The sequence below is a fragment of the Asterias amurensis genome, chromosome 4 (genome assembly GCF_032118995.1).
Source record: "Asterias amurensis chromosome 4, ASM3211899v1".
Lineage (NCBI taxonomy): Eukaryota > Metazoa > Echinodermata > Asteroidea > Forcipulatida > Asteriidae > Asterias > Asterias amurensis.
In genome coordinates, this window is record NC_092651.1 from 27367634 (window position 1) to 27390775 (window position 23142).

Consider the following 23142-nt stretch of genomic DNA (forward strand, 5'->3'; position numbering starts at 1 on the left):
GGCTAGCGCAGAAATTCGGCGCTTGCACGTAAGCGGGGAATCGTAATAGTAAGCGCATAATTCGGCGGTAAGCAGGGCCATGAAATTGGGCTCTGATGATGATGCCCTTATTATTGGTCTTATTTTTTTTTTTTTTTTTTTTTCAGGCGAATCTCGCTGAGAAGAGAAGGATAAACAACGAAGAGTACCAGGTAGGATGTGATTTTGTAATGTTTTCTTACCTGTTTCTTGCGTTTCTTGACCACAGGCACAAATTAATAAATAAATAAAACATAATAATTTCTGAAACAGAATGAAATATTTGACACAGTTTTCCTTCTTCAAAATGATTATGAATTATGGTAAAACCCTGGATGAGCAGAGATGACATGTAACGTATTTTATGGGGGATGTTGGTCTCGTCTTTGTCGGATTTCCCATGTAAGAAGACAATCGGATAGAGGGATGATGCCGACTTTAGATTTGTGTACCGTGCATTAAATTGAATAATCGATGGCGACTTCCTACCCTTAAGAGAAACACCCACTTCAATCCTTCTGTCCCACAATTTGACATTTTACTGTTTTACTATAATTTACTGATTTCATCTGGTACATTTTGTAACTTGTATTTCAAAACCGATACTAAACAATATTGATAGCTCGTTGCATATTTCGTTCACTCATTCACTCGCTCAATACATCTCTTATCTGTATATTTATCCTGTTTTATAGAAAGTAGTTCGGAACTTGGTGAAGCGGTACCTGAACAACAACCGCCGAGGACAGAGGGCTGAAGGTGTGAGCGAAGACGACCTGAATGAGATCAAACAAGATATATCAGCATTCCGGTATGAGATCTTAGAGATTCTTAAGAACCCTCCCAAACCTGTAGATACAGGAACCGAAGCAAGTTCCAAAGGTTCGAGAGGATCTAAGAAAGCAGTGTCCATTGCAGAGATGGGTACAAGCTACTCAGTGACATCAATGTCGTCTGTCTCCAGTAACTCTTCTTCACCACAACTTGACAGAGTTCCTTCGTTTCTAATGAGGAAAGGAAAGAAGAACAAGCGGAGCCCACAGCACCGGGAATCTATGCATAAACCGCTTAAGTGTGATCCGATCGAAGAGGAAGATTATTCTTTACCGGACTTCTTAAAGGTGAAGAATGTTAAGAATGTAGTGAGTGCTTTGAATGAGATGAAGAGATCCTCCCGCAAACGGAGATTGCGAGAGCTCCTATCTAAAGAGTCACTTAGCTCAGCTGCAAGCGCTTCAATCCCTGAGAGAATAGAAGAGGGTGTGGTCCCGGCTGAGTCTCCCAGAAGGATTCAGAGTCAAGCTTCTGTTGAAATGAACGATGAAGAGATGGATGCAATCATGAAACAAGGAATAACAGATGATACAGTCGGAAACATTGCATCAACAACGAGTGAAGATGAATCTGATGATCCATTCAAAGGTAGTGGAGTAGGTGGAGACTCCAAGACCCCAGTCCATCGAGTCAAATCATTCGCTACCCATGGTGGTCATGACAATAAAGCCTTGCATTTAGAGGAGAGTGGAGGTGAGGAGGAGACGACCCAACCAACCCGGCGGGAGAATAGTGGTGATTCACAGAGTACTTCGGGTATTGCTTCACCTAATAACAGCTTCCAATCTCAGGACTCAGTAGATGGAGAGCAGAGTGGAGTCCCTACAGCTGCTCGGCCGTACGAGAGTGCTAGTGATCCTGATGACGATTGTGTGGAGACGGGTATGAATGTTGCCTTGAGACCTAAGACAAAAAACAACGGACCAAAGAGTAAATGTCCACCTAAGAGGTCTTCATTTCTTTGGGGAGGTAGAAAACCTCTCGAAGATGAAGATGTTGAGTTGACTGACCTTCAGTATAATGGTGCCCAGTCGTAATGGTGCATGGAGTTGTATTATTAGCTACCAGACACGATTTCAGGTTTAAGACTGCCCAAACTGAAACAGTTGCAGGTACTCCTTTGTATTTAATTATTTATTGAGATTTCACAAAGTAATCAGTGAGTTATTTCGGGAACTGTAATATACGACTGTTTGATGTACTCGATAAACTTTGGGCTGTTAGATTGGAGAGTTAATTTGGAACTATTTGTAATTTAGAATTAACCAAATAATATATTTACAATGGATTTTGTGCAGGCTGTTGTACATACGAAGTTCTTTCCAGCCCACTGTAAACTTCCAAATTATTTTCAAATTTTCATTAATCCACATTAGTCATCCTTATAATATTTATGAATTCACTGTACACAAGTATACATATGTAATTAATATTTTAGATTTAAATACAGATGGTCTCTGAGCTTCCAGGGTTATATTTATAAATGCATTATACAACTATTAATAGCTTATATCAACTTATATCACATTGTACATGATAGTTATCAGCATACTTTAAAATGAAGACAGTACGAGCTAAATTTGTTCACATTTCCGATTCATTGGCAAGTACTAGTCTCATAGGGAACTACTTGATAACATAATGTATCTACGGATCCTTGGAGGTGCTTTCACAATCTCATGTCATTATTTTTCTTTTTGTGAATTGTTTAGTTTTTTATGATGGTGGCTAGTTTATGGTGGCTAGTTTATGTTTATTTCATTATAATTGCACCCATTAATACATTAACCTTCGATTTGTAATTAATATGATTAGGGATAAAGTTTTTTTTGTTTGGTTACTTGCATTCTTAACACTCGTAGTAACACTAGTAACACTCCACTTCCCAAGCCCCACCCCACTTCCCAAGCCCCACCTTACTTCCCAAGCCACACCCCACTTCCCAAGCAACACCCCACTTCCCAAGCAACACCCCACTTCCCAAGCCCCACCCCACTTCCCAAACCCCACCCCACTTCCCAAGCCACACCCCACTTCCCAAGCCACACCCCACTTCCCAAGCCACACCCCACTTCCCAAGCCACACCCCAATTCCCAAGCATCACCCACTTCCAAATTCCCACCCCACTTCCCAAGCCCTACCTCACTTTCAAAGCCCCACCCCACTTCCCAAGCCCCACCCCATCCACTTTCCCCTCGCCATTATTGTTCGCGTCCTTTCACCAACATGTCTGCAATGTTTACAGTTGGGGAGATTTCAGATGATTGAAACTAAATGTTTTTTTTTCGACTCTTGTTAACAATGTACTATGTCTTATATTGTGTTTCTAAACACAACTTAAAACTGACCGATCCCAGGGAATTCGATCTGCCAGAGATTCTGTCCCCGTATGAAAAATCAAAGTTGGCTGGAGGAGGATGTTTCAAAAGAGGGCGCTATCAGAAGTAGTTTGTGTATATTAATGAAGTTATTTAAAACGTTGTTTATCTGGATGGCTGAAGACGCTTGGTGTAGTTGCAACATTAGAAGGTATACAAAAAGTCTTAACCGAAGCTGTCTGAAACGTCCTATTGCAATCCAATCGAAACTCGAAATGTAAATGTTACAATCTTAAGATTGCTTATTGATCAGTAAAGATCAGCATCCGGTTCGATTTTATGCAAGGTTTCTTCGAATTAATGTCGACCCGATTAACAATGATAGTGGAATGTGAACTTAATCAATCAATATTAAAAACAAAAACGTCCGAAAACAATCAGTACTTGGAACCTTCATTCAGTTTTGGTTAAAAAAAAAAAAAAAAAAAAAAGACACTGGACACTATTGGTAATTGTCAAAGACCAGTCTTCTCACTTGGTGTATCTCAACATATGCATAACATAACAAACCTGTGAAAATTTGAGCTCATAATTGGTCGTCGCAGTTGCGAGATAATAATGAAAGAAAAACAACCTTGTCACAGTTGTGTGCTTTCAGATGCTTGATTTCGAGACCTCAAGTTCTAAATATGAGGTCTCAAAATCAAATTCGTGGAAAATTACTTCTTTCTCGAAAACTACTTCACTTCAGATGGAGCTGTTTCTCACAATGTTTTATACTATCAACCTCTCCCCATTACTCGTTACCATTAAGGGTTCTTGTGCTAATAATTATTTTGAGTACTTACTAAAAGTGTCCACTGCCTTTAAAATAAATGGGCCTAAGTAATATGAGTAACTTTTTTGAATGTAAAAGTCTTAGTTTTGTTTTACTATCTCAGACTTAAGAGAATGGTTCATTACCCTTAATACATAATCAGTTTCCTTTTAATGGTTATTACATAAGCGTGAGTTGAAAGCAGACAAATATATCGCTTCTGTATCCCATATCATACGAAGCCGAAAACTGGGTGAAATAATATGAGATGCAGGCGCGCCATATTTTCAGTATTCCACTAGCAAATGTATCTTCAATAACAAACTTGACGTGCGGCATATGGACATAGTACGTGGTGTTGAAACATAATACTCAGCTACGAAGGGTGTGAAAATGGCCGAAGGATACAAGTTTATTATCACACTTCTTTTTGTGTCGACCAATCAGAGTCGAGTGTTCACGTAGCTTGAAGGTAAAAATGTGTTATCCAAAAAACTTATGTGTGACCACAATCTTTAAAAGAAGTAACAAGTTGAGAAGTATATTCAAATTTGAGTACTATTTACTTATTTACCCAAGTTGAGGAACAAAGTTAGCCATCGGGAATGTTCTCAGTTATTTACACTTAAAATTAAAAGAACTTAGTTTGCCCACCCCCCTTTTTTTTGTAGAGTTAGGATGTGCAATTTACCTGTTAATGTTGACCAGGAAATCTATAGACGCAAAAGGGAAGATCTGAAAGATTTGTGTTAAAATAAAGTATATCATATATTTTTATTTGGGGGAAGGTGCAGTAATGGTACAGTAATCAATTTTTTTTTCAAGAACGTATAATAATGTTCACTTGTGTATAATCAACCAAACTACATTTTTGGAGAAAAACTAATACTTTTACGTGTATAACTAACACCTTTGTCACGTTTTTATTAAATCAAAATTCATTAGCACTAACTGATATTTAAGCAGAAACAGATTACCAGCTAAAATATCATGAGCTTCACCTTGTATAACTGGTGCCCGGATGATATTTTGCTTAGCAATCCATCCTCAAGTGATCAGTACTCTGCGAAATGAACTATCTGTGCGCACAATTTCCTTCTCGAAATGTTATGTTAAACTATCACAGAAGACGTTTTTAAAAATTTGAAGAGATGATGTATAAGATTTAAAAACATTGTCTTCAAACAACGTATTACTGTTTGTTATAAGTGTTTAACCTATTATGTTTAGTCTCGATCGAGAAATACATTATTTTATTATTTCTATATCATGTTGGAATCTATTACTGGTTCATTGACCTTTGACCTTATACATTGTAAGTTAGTGCACATGCAACAGTACTGGATTCATTTACTCTATGCAGGGTTTGGGGTTCATGTTTTGGGATGTTTTGTTTGCCGAAATAAACTCATTTTAACCAATGAAGTATATCACGAGTATGAATGACAATGATTTTTGTTTTTATTAGTTTGCAAGAAATTGCCATTAAGTTGTGACTGAAATCGCTGCTCAGTGATCTTTATCGTCAATACATCACTGACAATTTATACAACACTGTGTTATACCGTTAAGAGAACATGAAATACCCCGTTCTCTGTCTCAAATAACTGAACATCCGAGGCAAATAAATCAAGCTTGTAGTTTAGCGCCCTCATGAGTTCATGCGCTCTAATGATATGATGTTTCTCCTAACCTAACCTCAGCTCTGTTTGATGTATGCACACTGCTTTGAGCGCCACAAGGAGCCGAGCTGGAATTAGAGCCCAACCTGTGATCGATAAAATGCCGTCGGATCTGAACTCGCTTTGAAACTGTGCTGTCATACGTTTTTATAAGACACTCTGTTTCTCATGACGTCACTCTGTGTAGTCTACGGCCAGAGATAGTCTTTTTACGCTTACAGTGCTGCCATTTATGCGCAGAAAGGAATATGATTTAGGCTTGGAAAACTCCGGGCCATTTCTTTACTTAAAACTAGAAAATAAGATGGCAATCCCATGATATCAGACTAATACCGGGATCATGCTCTCTGATGCCTATCCAATGTATTTTCCCCTTGGCCAGTGTACCCGGCCCCGGCAAAACGGCCCGGATTGTTGTGCATTTTTGTCCCCTCTCCCATCGGATAAGAAATGGATGAGGGAGAAAGGGGGCTTGGCTTAGTCAAGCAGGCATCATAATAATGTATTCGGGTGATGAACTTTGACTACAAACCCCAGAATACACGAGGGATATGTGGGAGTGGGTAGATGCTGAGATCGGTGCCTGTCCGTCTCCGACAACATCACTGCACAGGGTTATGTGTTTGATTGGATAATCCTTCCAAGGGAACCAGATCTACACGATCGCAATCAGGAAACGCAGTGTGTTGAGGGCTCAACTTTTAGATCTCGAGCCTGAGTCATCTTGGGTAATACGTGTAATCACATTGTTATCTGGTTTGACATTACGTTGAACTGGTTGGAAGTATTCAATAAAGGATCATGTTGTTCTACATTGCGTGAACTTTCCCTCCCAGGCAGTGACGTCAGTGAACTTAGTGCAACATTTGGATTTCCTTCTCGATCGGTAGGGTTATAGTGTATCGAAAGCGAACAGAAAAACAATTTATTGTAAATAAAGCTGCGTCAAACATTAAGCCAGAAGCCAATAGTGGTGCTAAGTATTTCGCATAGTACCTTCGGACATTTGAATTTAACCGTCTCAACCTCTTACACTATAACAGAGCTTCTTGTTGTACATCGCAAGTTAACGCTGATGTTAACTTGGCTCGTTAATAACTCAAATAGATTCCAAGATGTTTCAAAATAATATCAATGTTTAAATCATATTATGCATTGCAATATATTGTGGTTAAGCTGTCCTAGCGACTGGTCCAGGTCATAGTTATTATTTTATATTGTTTGCATTTTGATTTCCAGTCTATTGATTAACAGCGCCCCCTCTCGATTTCAATCCAGGTCTGTATAAACTTGTGGCTGGACAGCAGTTTGAGAAATTTCTCACTTTATTATGTTGTGAGAAAACAAAACAACAGTTTTTATTGCCGAAAAATTTAACATGAAAAGCAGATTTTGTTACATATCCTTCCTGCGTGGTCTATTTGCTCAATTAGCGCGATCATCTTTGGAAATTTAACGTCAGATCTGAAGTTTTAATAAGAAGGCACCTACATCTACATAGAAATAAGATTAAAACGATCGAACGGTTCCACACTAAATGTACCCTTTTCCTGTTATTGTTTATTTGACATAACAACATAACCAGAAACATTAACCATCTCTTTTTGACTGTGGTTAAGGGGAGGGGGTAGACTGTGCTGGTGTTCTAAATAGAGGGATGTTCCTTTTGATTTGATTTGATTTGATTTGATTTGATTTGATTTGATTTGATTTGATTTGATTTGATTTGATTTGATTTGATTTGATTTGAATGTTTTTTTTTTCACATTACAATTGTATTCGCGGCCAGAGGCCGAACTAAATCAATTGTTCATGTACAAATTTTAAGAAACTTACAATATAAAAACGAGAAATGCAAGTATTCGGGGAAATAGAGTGGCCTTAAAAAAAATCAAAATTCAAATTCAGAAAGGACAATAAATAAACCCAGCCTCTCGACTGTGATTTTTGCAGAAGGAACATCGTCTGTATACGTTTCGGGGAGGATGTTAAGTACATGGACAAGGACAATAACTAACAGAGTCTACTCGGGGATTCTGAAGTTGATAATGTGTTTGTTGTTAATGAGGATTTGATAAAACTTGTATCTGTTTCGTCAGGGCTACTGATGGCCTGGTTGAAACTCACTGAGGGGTGTCCAGGGGGTGACCCAGGGGGGTCACTTACTATTTTTCTTTAACTTCCGTGAAGAGAAGAAGTGACTGGGAGGGATGATTTAAAGCTCCTTGGGGACCTCATTATTAATTGAGAAGGGAACTTAGTCAGATGCACTCTATCATTGATACTACTTTATTAAAGGTCAGTACAAGATTACGGCAATCCTGGTAGCTATCCAGTCCTCAGAAACCCACGAGTCACAATACTAGACTGTCACTGTGCATGAATTGTTTCCTATCCAGTATACATACTCGTGTTGATATGCCACAAGTCATGTGTCGTTATTGATACTTCCTCGAATTGGAAATGTTCTCATAGAAGAAACTGTTCTAGCCTGGCAGGTGTTTTGTTATGTCATTATCTGTCATTGATACTAACGGATCTATCAAAGACAGACACTCCCGCCAAATTGAAATCAAGTTGAGCCTATCGAGAAATACATCTGAGATTCGTGAAAATTAAAGTGCCTTATCGATTGTTGGATTTCGTACTGCATTTAGACTCAAGTCACATTCCTATCACTATTTTGCTTTTTCTTCAACGATTGCACTGAGTATATGAAACTCGTACTGGATGTGGTGACAGCTATACTTTCATTAAGCTGAGCCTATCTTTTACAAAACCGAATGTCCACCTGTGTCAATTTAAATTGATTTCATTCCAATGCTCTGAATTCCCTCTGGTTGTCCAACTCGAGGTCGTATGATATTGCTCCCCTATCCATACACTTGGTATGAATGACAGTTAAAGCCTGCAAGGGGTTCCATATTCCCAAGAATTATGATGACAGAATAATGTTACTCCGGACCTTGTAGATTGCTCCTTTTAATTAAATGGACGTGGAGACAGGTGGATTGGGATGCGATATGGATATAGTAAAGAGATGCGCCAGTAGTTAGTACTTACGAATTTAAGACAATTGATCTGTGGTGAGTATATCCACAGCTCTGTGGTTGCAACAGTGCAATGACATTTAACGAAAATACATTTTGAATCGGTTAGAGGCTTTTAAATTCACGCAAACTCGAAAAATCTTCAAACACACATCACCTTTTTTAATGACATCATATTGCCATCGTTAAGCCTTAAATTAATATTGTTGATATTGGTAATAATAAGCAAACGTGGTGGAGATTGGTCCCTTGTCATGTCATGTGTGCATTTTGACGGGATCGTGACGTCATACCCAGCGTCATTGTGAGCAGGTGTTATGTGTGACAGCGTGGACAATATCTGGATGAACCCTGCGCAAATTGAGTTAGTTACTCATTAAAGTCACCTGGAAGTGGTATTTTTTCAAAATAAAGCTTTTGTCACTAATATGATGAGTGGAATGTGAATAAACAGTTAACTAAGGTTTTAAAAAATCAGTTCTTATGTTATTTACAAATTTAAGAGTAGACCCCGACCCGAGAGGGCGCTGTTCGTGACGTCAATCGAGGCAGACTTTGCCTGTAATGCGTAGTGTAAACACAAATGCAAAGTACATGTACGGACCAAGTCATGAGTTTGTACGTTTCATAAAAAGATTTTTTGGTTTTTTTTTTCAAACAACTTTATATATTTTTTAAACATATAAATCGTGACTAACAATTACTAAAAAATTGTTTTATTGTTCGTAAGCATATACTCTTATGTTTGAAAGAAAATAAATTCTATTTCCAGGTGACTTTAAGTATTTTTTCGTTGGGCCTTGGTTCGATTCCTGTCTAATATTGGAACATAACAGAGTCCACAAACTTGGCAACCAGTGCATCTTTAATGAACTTCTTGTTTCTACACTTTGGCGTCTTTAAGGATATTCTGGTACCACGAGTGGGGTAGTCCTTTACAAATTAAAATGAAAAACAAACAAAGCAACCTTCAAACCTTGATGAATACAACCAGATTTATTATGTAAACTGCTGTCCACATATTTTTTCCACATAGACGTCATGATGTTGAACCCATGTGACTGCTTTACTTTGGTACACCATTGGTGATCAATATCTCACTGCTAGGGGCCTTTTTTATAAAGCATACCGGGATTGGTTATGGTTTACCCACTACATCACTAGGCCAAGGTTTGAATCCCACTAGGATCATCCTCATGACGTAAGGATTAACAACCCATAGTCTCCTGCCGATAACATCTTATATCTGTAGTTGATGTCAGAGTCTATACCTCAAACGCAAAACGTCGTGTCTTTACAAATGTGTATTGGACAAGAAAACGCCAAGATTGGCCGTGAGTCCGGTCCTTGATGATTTTACATAATAATATTTTATATCATTACCTGTTAATATGTTTGCTCTAAATATTGATTAAATGTAACACAAATCTAAGTAAACGTACAATCCACTAGTAAGATCTTTAAAATATAAATCAATTTCTCTTACAGTATTAACTTCTCTCGAGATCTCATGGGATTTGTGCTTCGTGTTTGAGAGTCCTTCACAACAAGCTTGCCGGGATCCTTGCAGTTCATGGCTGAATATGTTTTAGATCAAATTTACGAATATTTACCGAGTCCCCCGCAGTTTGGAGCTTTAGAAACAAATTGCGGTGCCAAAATGCATACTCAACATTTTTATTTAATTGGCTGGCCAACTTCGTTTATATACATAAATGTTTGTCGAAGTCGATGTTGTTGTTTGCGTTTGTTAGGCCCGTTTACTTGACAGTAAATTCAAGTATGATACGAAGAGATAGTCGGGCTGGCGATAATAGTCGGTATTTGCGCTGGGGAGGGAAGGGAGGGGCGGGGTTACGTCCAAAATGCACCATTGCTCTTCGGACACAAGGGTCAAGGTATAAGACCGTCCACATGCAAAGGTAATTGGCAACTGAACCTTGTCAGGTGAGTAAATGTATGCAACAAACACGCCAAGGAAAGACACCCGCTGATACAACCTTGTTTCCAGATGGACAAAAGTATGCGGCCGTTTCATTCCCACCATTCAAGTTTAAAGTACTCTTTCTTGTTTCAAGGGTTTGAACTTTCGCGTTTTCATGTCGATCTTGGAATAAGAATGCTAAGGGAGGTTTGAGATAAGATGCTCAAATCGAAACCCGGGATAAGTTGGCAATGTTCTACCTACAACTTGAAAATAATCATTTCCTACCTGAGGCAGATGGTAAGAGCTTACATTTGACGGTTAAACACAAACTGAACATGTATATGATAAAAAGGTTGAATCTTCAGAGGGAAATGCGATATGTTCATATTTGGCAACTTAATAAAAAACTCTCAGGGTGCGGTTGCCTGAGAAGATAATGATTTAATAATAGGTCGCAACCTCTCTTCATCTGTGGAATGACCGCATGTGACTGGCAACGAGATACATGATTGGTTTATTCTTCTTAACCTCACTTAACCTTACAATAGCGATAATCTCGTCAAAACTTCGTTACTTCACATCATCAAAAAGCATAATCCCTAAAAAAAACGAACAAATAAATTAAGGCTTCCCTAAAAAATAGCCATAGAGGGCGCTGTCTGATACGCCAAAACATAGGGTGCGTTCAATTAGCTTCCCTGGGTCGACCCCGGTGTGTGTCGGTTTTTTTTCCCCAGGACGAACGTGTGCAGATAATTACCCATCGTTTGTCCTGGAAAAAACCGCCACACACCGGGGTCGACCCAGGGAAGCTAAACGAACGCACCCATAGTGTCATACACTCAATGAGGTTCAATGTTGTACAGGGGGAGAAGTTTGATAATGATGGCCTCCGTGTTGTATTAAACTGTTACGGCTGTCAAATATTTACTGGGCAGCAATGTCAACTATTTGGGACAGACACACATTGCCTGTAAGTCATTTATCAAAACATAAATGAAAAAGATTTGCTAAGTTAAAAAAAAAAAAAAAAAAAAAAAAAAAAAATCACTGAAATTGACTGTACAGTAACTGTTGTTAGTTTTCCATTGTTTAGATATTCAGGTAACTCAAAGGTCCCTCCATTTAAACACACGCAAAGCTATAACGAGATTATTAGAGCAATTATTATGCTAATGATATGCTAATGATGTGTCGTCACCCCACACGCGCAGGCTTCTACTGCCACCAATGGCAAACGGACGTCACGGCAAGTTTACTTTCTATGGTACAGTATAGGAATGCCATCAAGCTGCAACAGTGTCGGTGTTCATTGCTAGAGTAGGGTGTTCATTGCTTCACCAGTGGAGGTGGCTGAATCACACAACAAGTACTGACTTCAAGTTGTGGTTATTTTAGTTGGAAATCTCACTCTCAGAGGAATCTTGTGTGGTTTGGCTCTTCGTAAGCACTTTGCAGAAAGCTTGTCAAGGCTGCTTAGTTAACGCCAGTAAACTGTCATTCTGCCAACACTAGCAGACGGAAACACCCTGACATTAATGAGCTTGCGAGCCTTTTTTCATTCATAAGTCGGCATTTCTCATCAACGCCACCAATCACCCTGTGGGTTCTTATGAGGTAGAAACTCTACAGCCAGCTAGCACCTTCGAAGGAGGTCTCCGTACTTGTCGGCTATAACAGACAAATCTTTAGCAGTGCGGGAGGCAATTTGTACGGCAGTTTGTCTCCGGGCAAGTTCACGGACCGCTACCGTATCAAGTGACAGATCCACCCTCCGAGGTTCTCTCACCAAGTCTGGTGGTTGTTCAGAATTTAGCAAAAATAGTTAGCATTGAACCTAACATTTCGAGATGTTGTTGGCTTCAACCAGTGTGTTTCTTGTACTCCTGTCTGGGGTGTTAAGTATAAGGTAAGTGATCTGTTTCATCTAAACAGTTGGCACTTCAGAACAGAACAAGTGCATTTGTTAAAACGTAATACCTATTGAGTGCTTTTTAGGAATGTCAATGTGTATTTCCGACTGACTGGGCGGTGGGGTTGCCTGTCTAGCTAGGTATACCCGACAGTAACCGGCCTTCGTCCTAACTTAGTTACGGCAACCAAAGTAGCTACGGAATTTAATTAACCATGTCCGATTTGTCATTGTTTTATATAATACTGGTATACATAGTCACCTTGGTCATGATCACAATAATACTGTGACCATGGGGTGTCTAAATCACAATTATATTTGTTCTTTTTATAACTTTTGAATTTAATTTGAGGAAAGCTGTCATGGTACAAACAAAACTGTTTTGCAATCATGAATAATAGTGTTTTTATCGTGCCGAAAACGCTAGAACAACCATGAGACAACCGCCCTTGCTCCACCAATGAATGTCTCATGTGTGTGTTCAGGGAACGATTTCGTATAGGCCTATAGCAGAGCAAAATGCTACTCAAAATAATGTCAGTTGCTACTCATTCAGTGTGCCCACAAATTTTGAGCCGAAAAATTTTGCCATGCAAAATTGCCGGATGAAATCGTACCCTGATGTTATTTCTTCTATTATGATTGCGCTTCTTGCACCACTGAGCTCTATATAACTATAAGCTACATAATCTATGCTCTGTGCTCTATTGTGCTCTATAAACTAATTATGATGGTAGTACGGTAGGTTAATCTCTCAATTCACAGACTTCATACCAAGTTTAGTGTTATGTTTTCTTTTTAACATGAGGTGGAAACCGTTGAAACAGTTCTGTGTTACTTTTCTTTCTTGTCCCTGATGCGAATACCGTCTGTTGTATAAACCAAAGGGCAATGGGTTTATACCAACTTCCTTTGTTGATCCCGCATAACAAAAATCACAGATGGACAGTTCCAAGATATTTGACATATCTCAGCGTGATTAGAGGCTTGACGTATTGTGTGTAGTGCCAGCTGGAAGCTGTTTATTGTCTGTCAACAACAAGTCGGAAACGGCCCTCAATTATCGGTAGGGACTAAACTTAGAACAAGCCCCAATCACTCGTCTTTTTTAAACAAACTACAAAACCATCAAACTAGCGACAGAATCGGGCATGTCTTATTTTTAGATCATGATTCTACAATATTCCAGAAAAAGGGACTTGCTATAGTGATCGTTTTCTTGCGTAGTGACGTGACGGGGTAAAAAATAGTGTTCATCAAAATAATACAAACTCCCCCATTTTTTCTTTTTCAAACTTGCGTTTTGCGTGATTTTCATTTAGTCACTTTTTGGAAATGCTCATAAAGTATAGTGGTGGCCAGTGACAACTTAAATTATGTTGAACTAAAATATAGAAAAGTAAGTCGTGCGACAGGGGGTTGGGTAGGGGGGGGGGGTGGGGGATGCGGTTGTTTGGGGGCACTGCTGTGTGCCTTTATCGTAGGTAGCCATCTTGTTCCCTCATGCCACGAAAGCAACGTAACGTAACGAAATCGAGGCTCGATTGGGAAATGGTTTGAATGTGAACATTGGTGTTCACTGCTGACATTGAAAACAGGGGAACACGACAGTTTGTTGAAGATACGCATTTTTGAAAGTACCGAGAATTCACGGGTTTAGTCTGATTATTGGCGTGCAATGCCAAAATTGAACACAATCCATGGAACACGACCTTTACTTAAAGACAGTGGACACTATTGGTATTTGTCAAAGACTAGACTTCTCACTTGGTGTATCTCAACATATGCATACAATAACAAACCTGTGAAAATTTGGGCTCAATTGGTTACCGAAGTTGCGAGATAATAATGAAAGAAAAAACACCCTTTACTGGTCACACGCAGTTGTGTGCTTTCAGATGCTTGGTTTCGAGACCTCAAATTCTAAACTTGAGGTCTCGAAATCAAATTCGTGGAAAATTAACTTCTTTCTCGAAAACTACGTCACTTCAGAGGGAGCCATTTTTTACAATGTTTTATATCATCAACCTTCTCCCCATTACTCGTTACCAAGTGAGGTTGTATGCTAATAAATATTTTGAGTAATTACCAATAGAATCCACTGCCTTTGAAGATATACATTTCTGAACATTTACAACTAGTCCAAGTAATTATTGACGCTTGGAGGCAAGAATAGATCAAACTCTCTCTTGTGACCTTGCAACTATAAAGGGAAGGAAAAGCAAGCTTAAATCCTTCCATCACGGCGTGACTTGTCCCATGATGGCGTGTACTCAGACCCACTAAGCTAGAAAGGCTCTTGGTTTTAGTAAATCATGTACTTCCGCTGGGATTTAAAGGGAGCAATATTGGGAGATGTTGACTTCAGTTTCTTCCTACATCAAAAACAAGCACCGTGTACAAAAATAGCAGCATTGTGCACATCGAAATGCCACAATTTCGCTATTTAGTAGACCTACATCACTGTTTTGTTTGTTTTTCGCATTTTGGGGAGGGGTGGTTCTCGTTTCCCTTGTTTATCTTGGGTTCTCTTGCTCTATGCTTCTACACACTAACTCTAGGTTATTCTACGTGAACAAAATAATTAAAAAAAATCAAATAAAGACAGCATATAGAGGCCTACGAGTCTTTATGCCAACTTGGTTCACATCTTGCTTCATGGTTGCCAGATCCACTAAAAAGGCCAATGTATGTATATGAATGTATGGTTCCAATGGTCATAATAAACTCCCTTATTGATTATGTTGTTTGCAAGTCCCCTGTAGAAAAGTGCTGAACATTCAAAATCAATGGCTAGGTCAATGACCTATGGAACCCCCTGCCGTTACGATGTAAAGTGTGAATACTCCATATGCTTCCGTAGATTCTATGCGTAGATGAACAACAACATGGGAAGTGCACACATACGACGCATGTTTGTACCACCAGTGGATTAAATTGCCTAATTTTGAATTTGTATAGAGAAGCATTGGAGACTATATTCAAGGTTTAACATATATTCTTGACTGCAAGTAAACCATATTTAACTCTAGATTTGACTCTGATGTTTTTTTTATGGAGGAATGTGTGGGATGCTGCTTTACAAAACGGTTCTCTATTTTAAAGGCAGTGGACACAGTTGGTGTATCTCAACATATGCATAAAATAACTAACCTGAGAAAATTTGAGCTCAATCGGTCATCGAAGTTGCGAGATAATAATAAAAATAACCCTTGTCACACGAAGTTGTGTGCGTTTAGATGGTTGATTTCGAGACCTCAAGTTCTAAACTTGAGGTCTCGGAATCAAATTTGTGGAAAGTTACTTCTTTCTCGAAAACTATGGCACTTCAGAGGGAGCCGTTTCTCACAATGTTTTATACCATCAACTTCTCCCCATTACTCGTCACCAAGTAAGGTTTTATACCAATAATTATTTTGAGTAATTACCAATAGTGTCCACTGCCTTTAAAACAGACTACGATTTAGTCCAATTACGTCCACTGGTTAGAGCTTACTTGTCAATATGAGTCTTTAATAATTGGAGATTATTGCGATACTCAATCTTGGCACATTCTGAGCCATTTCCTGTCTTGAAGCATCACGCAATCAATGCAAGGAAGTTGGGTAAAAAGGCCTTCTTCCCGATATAATAAAATAGATCAAGTCATCAAGTTAGTGCTCTTCACTGTCAACCATGTTGATTGTTTGCAAAATAGTCATTTGGGTATTGGTTTCCCAAAGACTCAACCACACCCCAAATGGAAGGCACCCTTAACCTCTGACGTAACATCGATGTTTAGTTATTTCGCTTGTATAAAAAAAAACATCAGAACTGAAATTACAATAACGAATAATTACAACTAAAACATTAAATATTATAAATAATTAAATAATTAAATAAAAACTTAATAAATTAATTAAATAGTTAACAAACAAACAACTCAACAAAAAGAAAATTTCTCTCACGTGGAATTTCAGTTAATGCGCAATATCACTGCCTCGGTAAACGCGGTGACGTGATGCGCTTAACCCTTATTGGTAATGTTGAGCTGGACCATCCATACCATGGCTGGACCATGTAATGGCGCCTTCACATGTTTCAAATTCCAGAGCCACCGTCTGGTGCCTGCACTCATGTCAAAATACGACTCCCTTTGGGACGTTGTATCCTTAGTCCATGAATGGTTCATATGGGAATCAGTCCAATATTATATATTATGTATGCAGGACACTACAGTACCAAAATACAATAGCTTAAATGAATATTACTCAAGTGAATTTCCATGAAATTGTTTGAAAGAAATCAACACCGAGTTTTAGAGTAACACGTGCGTTTACTTTACAAAAAACTCCCGGGTAAAAATTTACCCAGACTCCGTGTCTCGTGGGGCTTAACTTAGGCCGTGTCCGAATTGGCGACTTCGGCTACAGCTACGGCTAGATCAGCGCGTCTGTCAGTGTTGAAGGATAGGCAGACGCGCGCGCCCTAGCCGTAGCTGTAGCCGAAGTCGCCAAAACTGAAACAATTCATAGCCAGGGCCCAATTTCATAGAGCTGCTTAAGCAAAAAAACTCGCTTAAGCAAACAAATCCTTGCTTAGTAAAATCAGATTACCGGCCAAGACTCCTCTCAATTGTTATGCTAAGTAAACAACGGCTAAATACCAGTCACAAGCAATGTATATGGCATGAAATTTTGGCCAGTAACATGTGTAAAATAAGCGAGCTATTTTCGTGCTTAAGCATTTTTTTGCTTAAGCAGCTCTATAAAATTGGCCCCAGGAGTCTGTTGTGGTTAGTTTAGCTTTAATTGGAAGGACCGGACGCGCTTCTAAATATACGCACAGTTTATAACACATTACAAAAATCATGTGATGTTTAGTGCTTGCCTACCCAATACAAAACAAGTTAAATTTGTTAACTCCCTATGTGCACACAGGCTCTAGGTCACGGTAAAACACTTTCCTGTGAAGACAATTCCAGCTTGATAAAAACAACCCGTGTGTCCAGCACATAATCGAACTGGGTGTTGAGCACGAAGGGGGGAGCACGAAGGGGGCAGTTGATGGGTCTAATGTAGGTTAATTTGGCAACGTTGTGCAACTCAAACTATTGAACTTTTGTCTACGATTGAACTATACTTCCACATCATACGTTGTCTTATAACTGCTTCTTTTATTACCAACTAGCTAAAATGTCATATGAAACAAAATCAGTATTTCGCCTGTGGGTATAGATTGAAAGAACACGTGAATTATTAAGGCACATTTGGTAACAGTCTATTATTTTGACATTGTACAACATTATGTCAGTTTTAAACTTGTCACATCAGTGTGAGTGTGATATTAAGGGGTTTTGTCTAGGTTTGTGAAACATTTAGACGTAATAATTAGATAAACCTGTTGTGTTGTGGACGTGAAACGAGTTGTCCATTCAAATAATGTCATTCTTCTAATTATGGTGTCTATGACTAATACAAGGCAAAGTGTTGTGTTGAACAACATGTTGTTGCGTTGTTATTGCATGTGTTCTGTTAATTTTCAGCATGAACACATGAAAACATCATCTACTTTACTTCGATGCATTCTCAGTAAAATTACTTTGCCCCTTTAGTTAAAACCGCCGTTCAATTTCACAAGTTAGCCTAATATAGCACTTCATGCAATTGAACTTATAAAACGTTCATTTTAGGCATGCGAAACTGTTATTCAATTTAACAGATAATTGCAACGAGAGATGCTGCTAACAAATCGAAATCTGATCAAAGATTGTTTAATTGATTGGTTATCTTTTGACATTATTATCGGCTAAAGGAATAACATTGCTGACACTTGAGTGAAATTAAATGACTTGTTGAGGAGCTTTCAGTTTCGTCTGAAATAGATCATGACGACATTTCAAATGTCCGCTTATTTCTCCAAAACAATGTGGAAACCTATGACTTAGTTTTCTGAAATGGTTGTGAAGATAGATTCCAAACTGTTGAAAGAAACCTTTAACAATATATTTACGAAATCAAAAAAGAATTCGTGTCGCAATGGAAACCAATTGTTCCTTCCACTTTTGAATATCAGCAGCGATCATATTATTCTTGGCATTTTGTTTAGCATGTAATTCTGTTGAGGCGAGTCGGATTCGCGTGACTTAAGCAGCTGTGATGTCCGCTTCTATAAAACACCACTTTGACAGATACATCCCCAGCCCCCCCCCCCCCCCCCCCCACACACACCTTCTCAACCGGCCAATGTCATGAAGAAATGATTTGTGATTAAAGGCAGTGGACACTATTGGTAATTACTCCAAATAATTATTAGAATAAAACCTTACTTAGTACTACTAATGGGTAGCTGTTGATAGTATAAAACATTGTGATAAACGGCTCCTTCTGAAGTAACGTAGTTTTCGAGAAAGCAGTAATTAGATTTTGAGGTCTCGAAATCAAGCATCTCAAAGCACACAACTTCGTGTGACAAGGGTGTTTTTTTCTTTCATTGTTATCTCGCAACTTCGACGAGCAATTGAGCCCATATTTTCACAGGTTTGTTTTGTATCCATATTTTGAGACACACCAAGTGAGAAGACTGGTCTTTGACAAAATAATACCAATAGTGTCCATGGTCTTTAAGTGAAGGATTCTCCCTTCAACGCCACAAAATAGTTTCTGAAATAGAATAAACTATTGAAGTCAGGACACAGACTGAAACGCAATCTGTCAACGTAGCGACTGTATGAAACTGTAAAAATAAACCTGCCAGGCAAGTATAAGGTTTGGTCACTTGTACAAACAGAAGTCGGTGATTGGTATTTCAACAATCCAGGTGAAATCATAAAGAGATGATCGAAGCCGTGGGGATATGTTCTGATACAAATTTATGACAATGATTGAGTTAAAGCAATAATTGCAATGACTATTTTGTTCTCATGCGTTATTGTTTGTATTCGTGATGTTTTTAAAAGTAAACTGACATGGTTTACCCTTTTTTTTTTTGGGGGGGGGGGAGTCGGGGAGTTTAGTAATAAGAAAGAATACAAACTGTGATGATCACTTTGCAATACGAATGATCGGTGAGTGACCGTACTAAGAATGGACGAATGAAATTCCAATTCGCGAAAGTTTGTCATCAAATCACATCCTTTCTCATTCCATATATGTGTGTAATTTCAAATACTAACCTTAAACTTTGTACCCTTTTATTTTATTTCAAGACCGTATTATATCGGAAGCAGACCAGGTCCCCGAGACAACAATCCTAGGCAGGAAGTTGGATCCTCTGGAAGGGCAGGACTTTGTCGGTTTGGTCGGAGCCACTTCGGATGTTGCTACGGTTGGAAAAGAGACAACTTCGGAGGATGTACTCGTAAGTGATTCTCATTGTTTTACTTTTTTTTCTTTTTCTTTTTTCTTAAATGGGATTTTAAATCTTGCATGGTGGAAGTATAACTAACAGAGATTTGCGGTAACGCTGTGTGAAAATCTCGTTTGAGATGTGTCTGTTCTGAAGTTAAACCGTTGGTTGACAACTCAACGTTTCGATCAGTATAATGATCTGATCGTCTTCGGGAGAATGCTGGATTATTTTGCTGGATGCTGCTTATACTATTTGTGGACGTGTCATAACTTGTTTTTTTTGTGCGGTGTTTTTTTTTTTTTTTTTTTTTTTGCAAACGAGACAATTTCAACTTGTCACCATTGTTGTCCGAGCCATTGGTGCTCTAATTGAAAAGAAACATAACAAGCACAAAAACAATGTCTGCCCACAATGTGCTTTCAGCGCGGGCTCCACAGGTATGCGTAATGGGGTTTTGATCAACATAACCTCGTGAACTAACAATGTTTTATTTTGGTACACGGCTGTTTTAATTTCTCTGGTTGTTCCTGTGGGGAAATTAGAGTCTGGTGCCCTACAGCAAGATAATAACATGAGACCAATATAGAACGGAAAAGTCTGGTCCCACTAAAATCACATCCAGTCTTGAAGGGAACTCTTAATTTAAGGAGAATTATCGCAGAATTCTTGTCATTTTGAATTTAAGTTCTTATACAGCCACTTTGCCGACGGGTAGGAAGAAGTCTTAAGACCTGCTGGACTCGAGATGACAATATATTTAAAACGATTCACTCCAACCTTTAAGTATATACACTTGAATGTGAAACTGTAAATATTGTAATATAAAGCAGTTTTTTCGTCACCACTCATGTGAGATTTACTGTAGACTTCACCAACAAAACAAACGGCTTAATCTTATACTGGATACCCCCCTCCCCCCCCCCCATAAGCTCATTATAAGCCCACCATTAGCCCACCAACAGTCCCTAATTAGCCCCTAATTAGCCCTTATTGTTATCTCTGTGATAAGCGTAATTGTGTTACAAGTAAGGTGTTAATCCATTTGACCCCCAATCTTAACCCATGCCAAACATTAAGCCCATTCAGTGTTTATTTACTTTGGCTTTAGACTACTAAATATCCTGGCTCTGTGCATTTAACAATATACTGAACACCCCAAATAATTAGCTGTTACTGTAATTCCATGTTGAATGGTATTTTTGATAAGACATGTAGTTTCTTTATTTTGTTATACCCCCATTGAAGTGTATTAAGCACGTATTGACTATGTCCCATCGTTCTTCCCCAATGGTCCAATCAGAATGTGTTTGAGCATTAGTCGTTGGGGACATCAAGTTGAATTCATGGTAGACCTGGTGCCTCATTAACTCCCAAGTGAGACAGTCGATTTTAACAGCAGAGCTCCACCGTTCCATTATGCAGTCAATTCCGGTTGGCCATGATGTTATGTAAGGCGTTAAGAAACAGGGCACTAGGGAAACATCCGTGGAAAGTTCAAGGAGCTTTCTGGCAAGTGATAATGCGTTTATCACTATGATGAACTAAGACATGCCCGAGTGCCTCTTGATTAGCCCCCAGACTTAAACATTAACGGATTGCCAACGGCATATTATATGTCAATGTGCAAGTTTATAAACTAGGGATACGCGTATTGACTACTACTGTCGAGAGATCGTGTTTGCATTCAAACATTTCAAGAAGCGGAACGGATTGCATGTCGAGTCAATTTAATGTTACGAAATCTACAACTATAACTGACTATAGACGAAGGGAGTAGTATGCTATAAATATTGACTTGAATTGAATTGAACCTTTCCAGGGTAAATTTTCCTTTACTGGGAAATAGTTAGGGCCTAGGCCTACCCATTATTTTGTGTGTAGGGTTTAAACGACATAACCAGAACCCCCAGCAAACTAAGTTTAATAAGTTTGCCGGGGCAACCACAGACTTAATTTCCGTACATCGTCGTCGGTGGAGCTATAGTGTCACTCCCTATATGACGTCATCTGAAAGCTCGCAGTCATGTTGACCAAGTTCAAATTACTTTTAATTTAATTACTTTCAGTAATGAGCGCGCACAAGGCCGCGGTTTTAAGCTTCTCAACCCTCCCAACAAGTGTAACCCGATGTTAAGATAAGTGGTGTTTTGACAGGGCCAAATGTGACATAACGCAAACAGATAACGAGAAAAGGAAGACAAAATGCGCCGGAAAGGTTTTGCCAGAATTTTTAGCCCGTATACAAAACCCAAACAGCAATGGAATATAAAACCCATCATCTTCTGCAAAACATATTTGCTCAACCTTGTTGCGAGAAACATGATATCATGAAGCTTGAGCCGCGAGCTTTTAAACACCCAGAGATCGTGTATGGATACGTTATGGTGTTAAGTGTAACCGTACTTTGTGAAGGAAACTAATTTAACTGGATTAAGTTTTAATTGAAGACTTGGGTTCATGTTTAATTCCAGTAGTGCCACGATGCACTTAACTTCTCTCTCTTGAGAAAAACAATCTTAGAATAGATGAGGCCATAATTTGAAGATATCGAGTGTGTTTTGTGTTTGACTTTTGGATTTAAGTAACTCCAAAGGTAGGAAATCATTTGGTGATATTTTATTTCAGATGTTGACTCTTAACAGGTAGGTGTATGAACTGGAACTTCAGTGTCCGAACATAACGCTCAACGCGACTTTGTGTTATGATGCAGGAACTAAAGTTTGACCTCATCGCAAACATGAGGTTTGGTACAGCCTCCATTTGTGTGTGTTTACAAGCTGTATGTCTTTTCACCTTGAACCATGGAGGTAGAATTCCATTATTATACCTCAAATGACTCTTAGTACTGACCTCTATTTATTGAAACTTAATTCAACCATGGAGGTAGACATTCAACTGGGTCAATACTTGATTTTATAATGGCTTGATCTAATTCGATTTCACTATACTGACCACCAACTAAACAGCTTTGATACTGTACCATACCTGCTGTGAGTAAGTGCCGCTGAGCGAACTTATGCCACGTCAAATATTCCTGTTCACACCTTTCAACAAGAAATGAACAAAACACAAGGTATATTTACCGATTCTCCCCAAAATACACGTAACCGTTTTAAACAGGACAACCTGTCATATAAATAATTGACTGGTATGGTATATACTAAATACCGCTGACCGCACAGCATTTGTGACTTCAGACAACCTGTAAAAAAACTGAATTGTTCCAAGAATCCAAACCTGAACCGGCAGAACGT

The 23142-nt window shown here is 38.8% G+C and overlaps 2 protein-coding genes across 3 annotated transcripts in view; both read left to right on the top strand.

Annotated features, from left to right (window-relative positions):
• Window positions 1–5384, top strand: part of LOC139936126 (short transient receptor potential channel 4-like) — a 72958-nt gene extending 67574 nt beyond the window's left edge. For both annotated transcript variants that reach the window (XM_071930859.1, XM_071930860.1), the window contains exons 11-12: window positions 147–191; window positions 714–5384. In XM_071930859.1, coding sequence (XP_071786960.1) covers window positions 147–191; window positions 714–1889 — 1221 coding nt within the window. In that variant the 3' untranslated portion in view covers window positions 1890–5384. The remainder of the gene's footprint in view (window positions 1–146; window positions 192–713) is intronic.
• Window positions 5385–11931: 6547 nt separating this feature from the next.
• Window positions 11932–23142, top strand: part of LOC139936339 (uncharacterized) — a 75164-nt gene continuing 63953 nt past the window's right edge. The window contains exons 1-2 of the mRNA XM_071931138.1: window positions 11932–12556; window positions 19746–19897. Of these exons, the coding sequence (XP_071787239.1) occupies window positions 12498–12556; window positions 19746–19897 (211 nt within the window). The 5' untranslated portion in view covers window positions 11932–12497. The remainder of the gene's footprint in view (window positions 12557–19745; window positions 19898–23142) is intronic.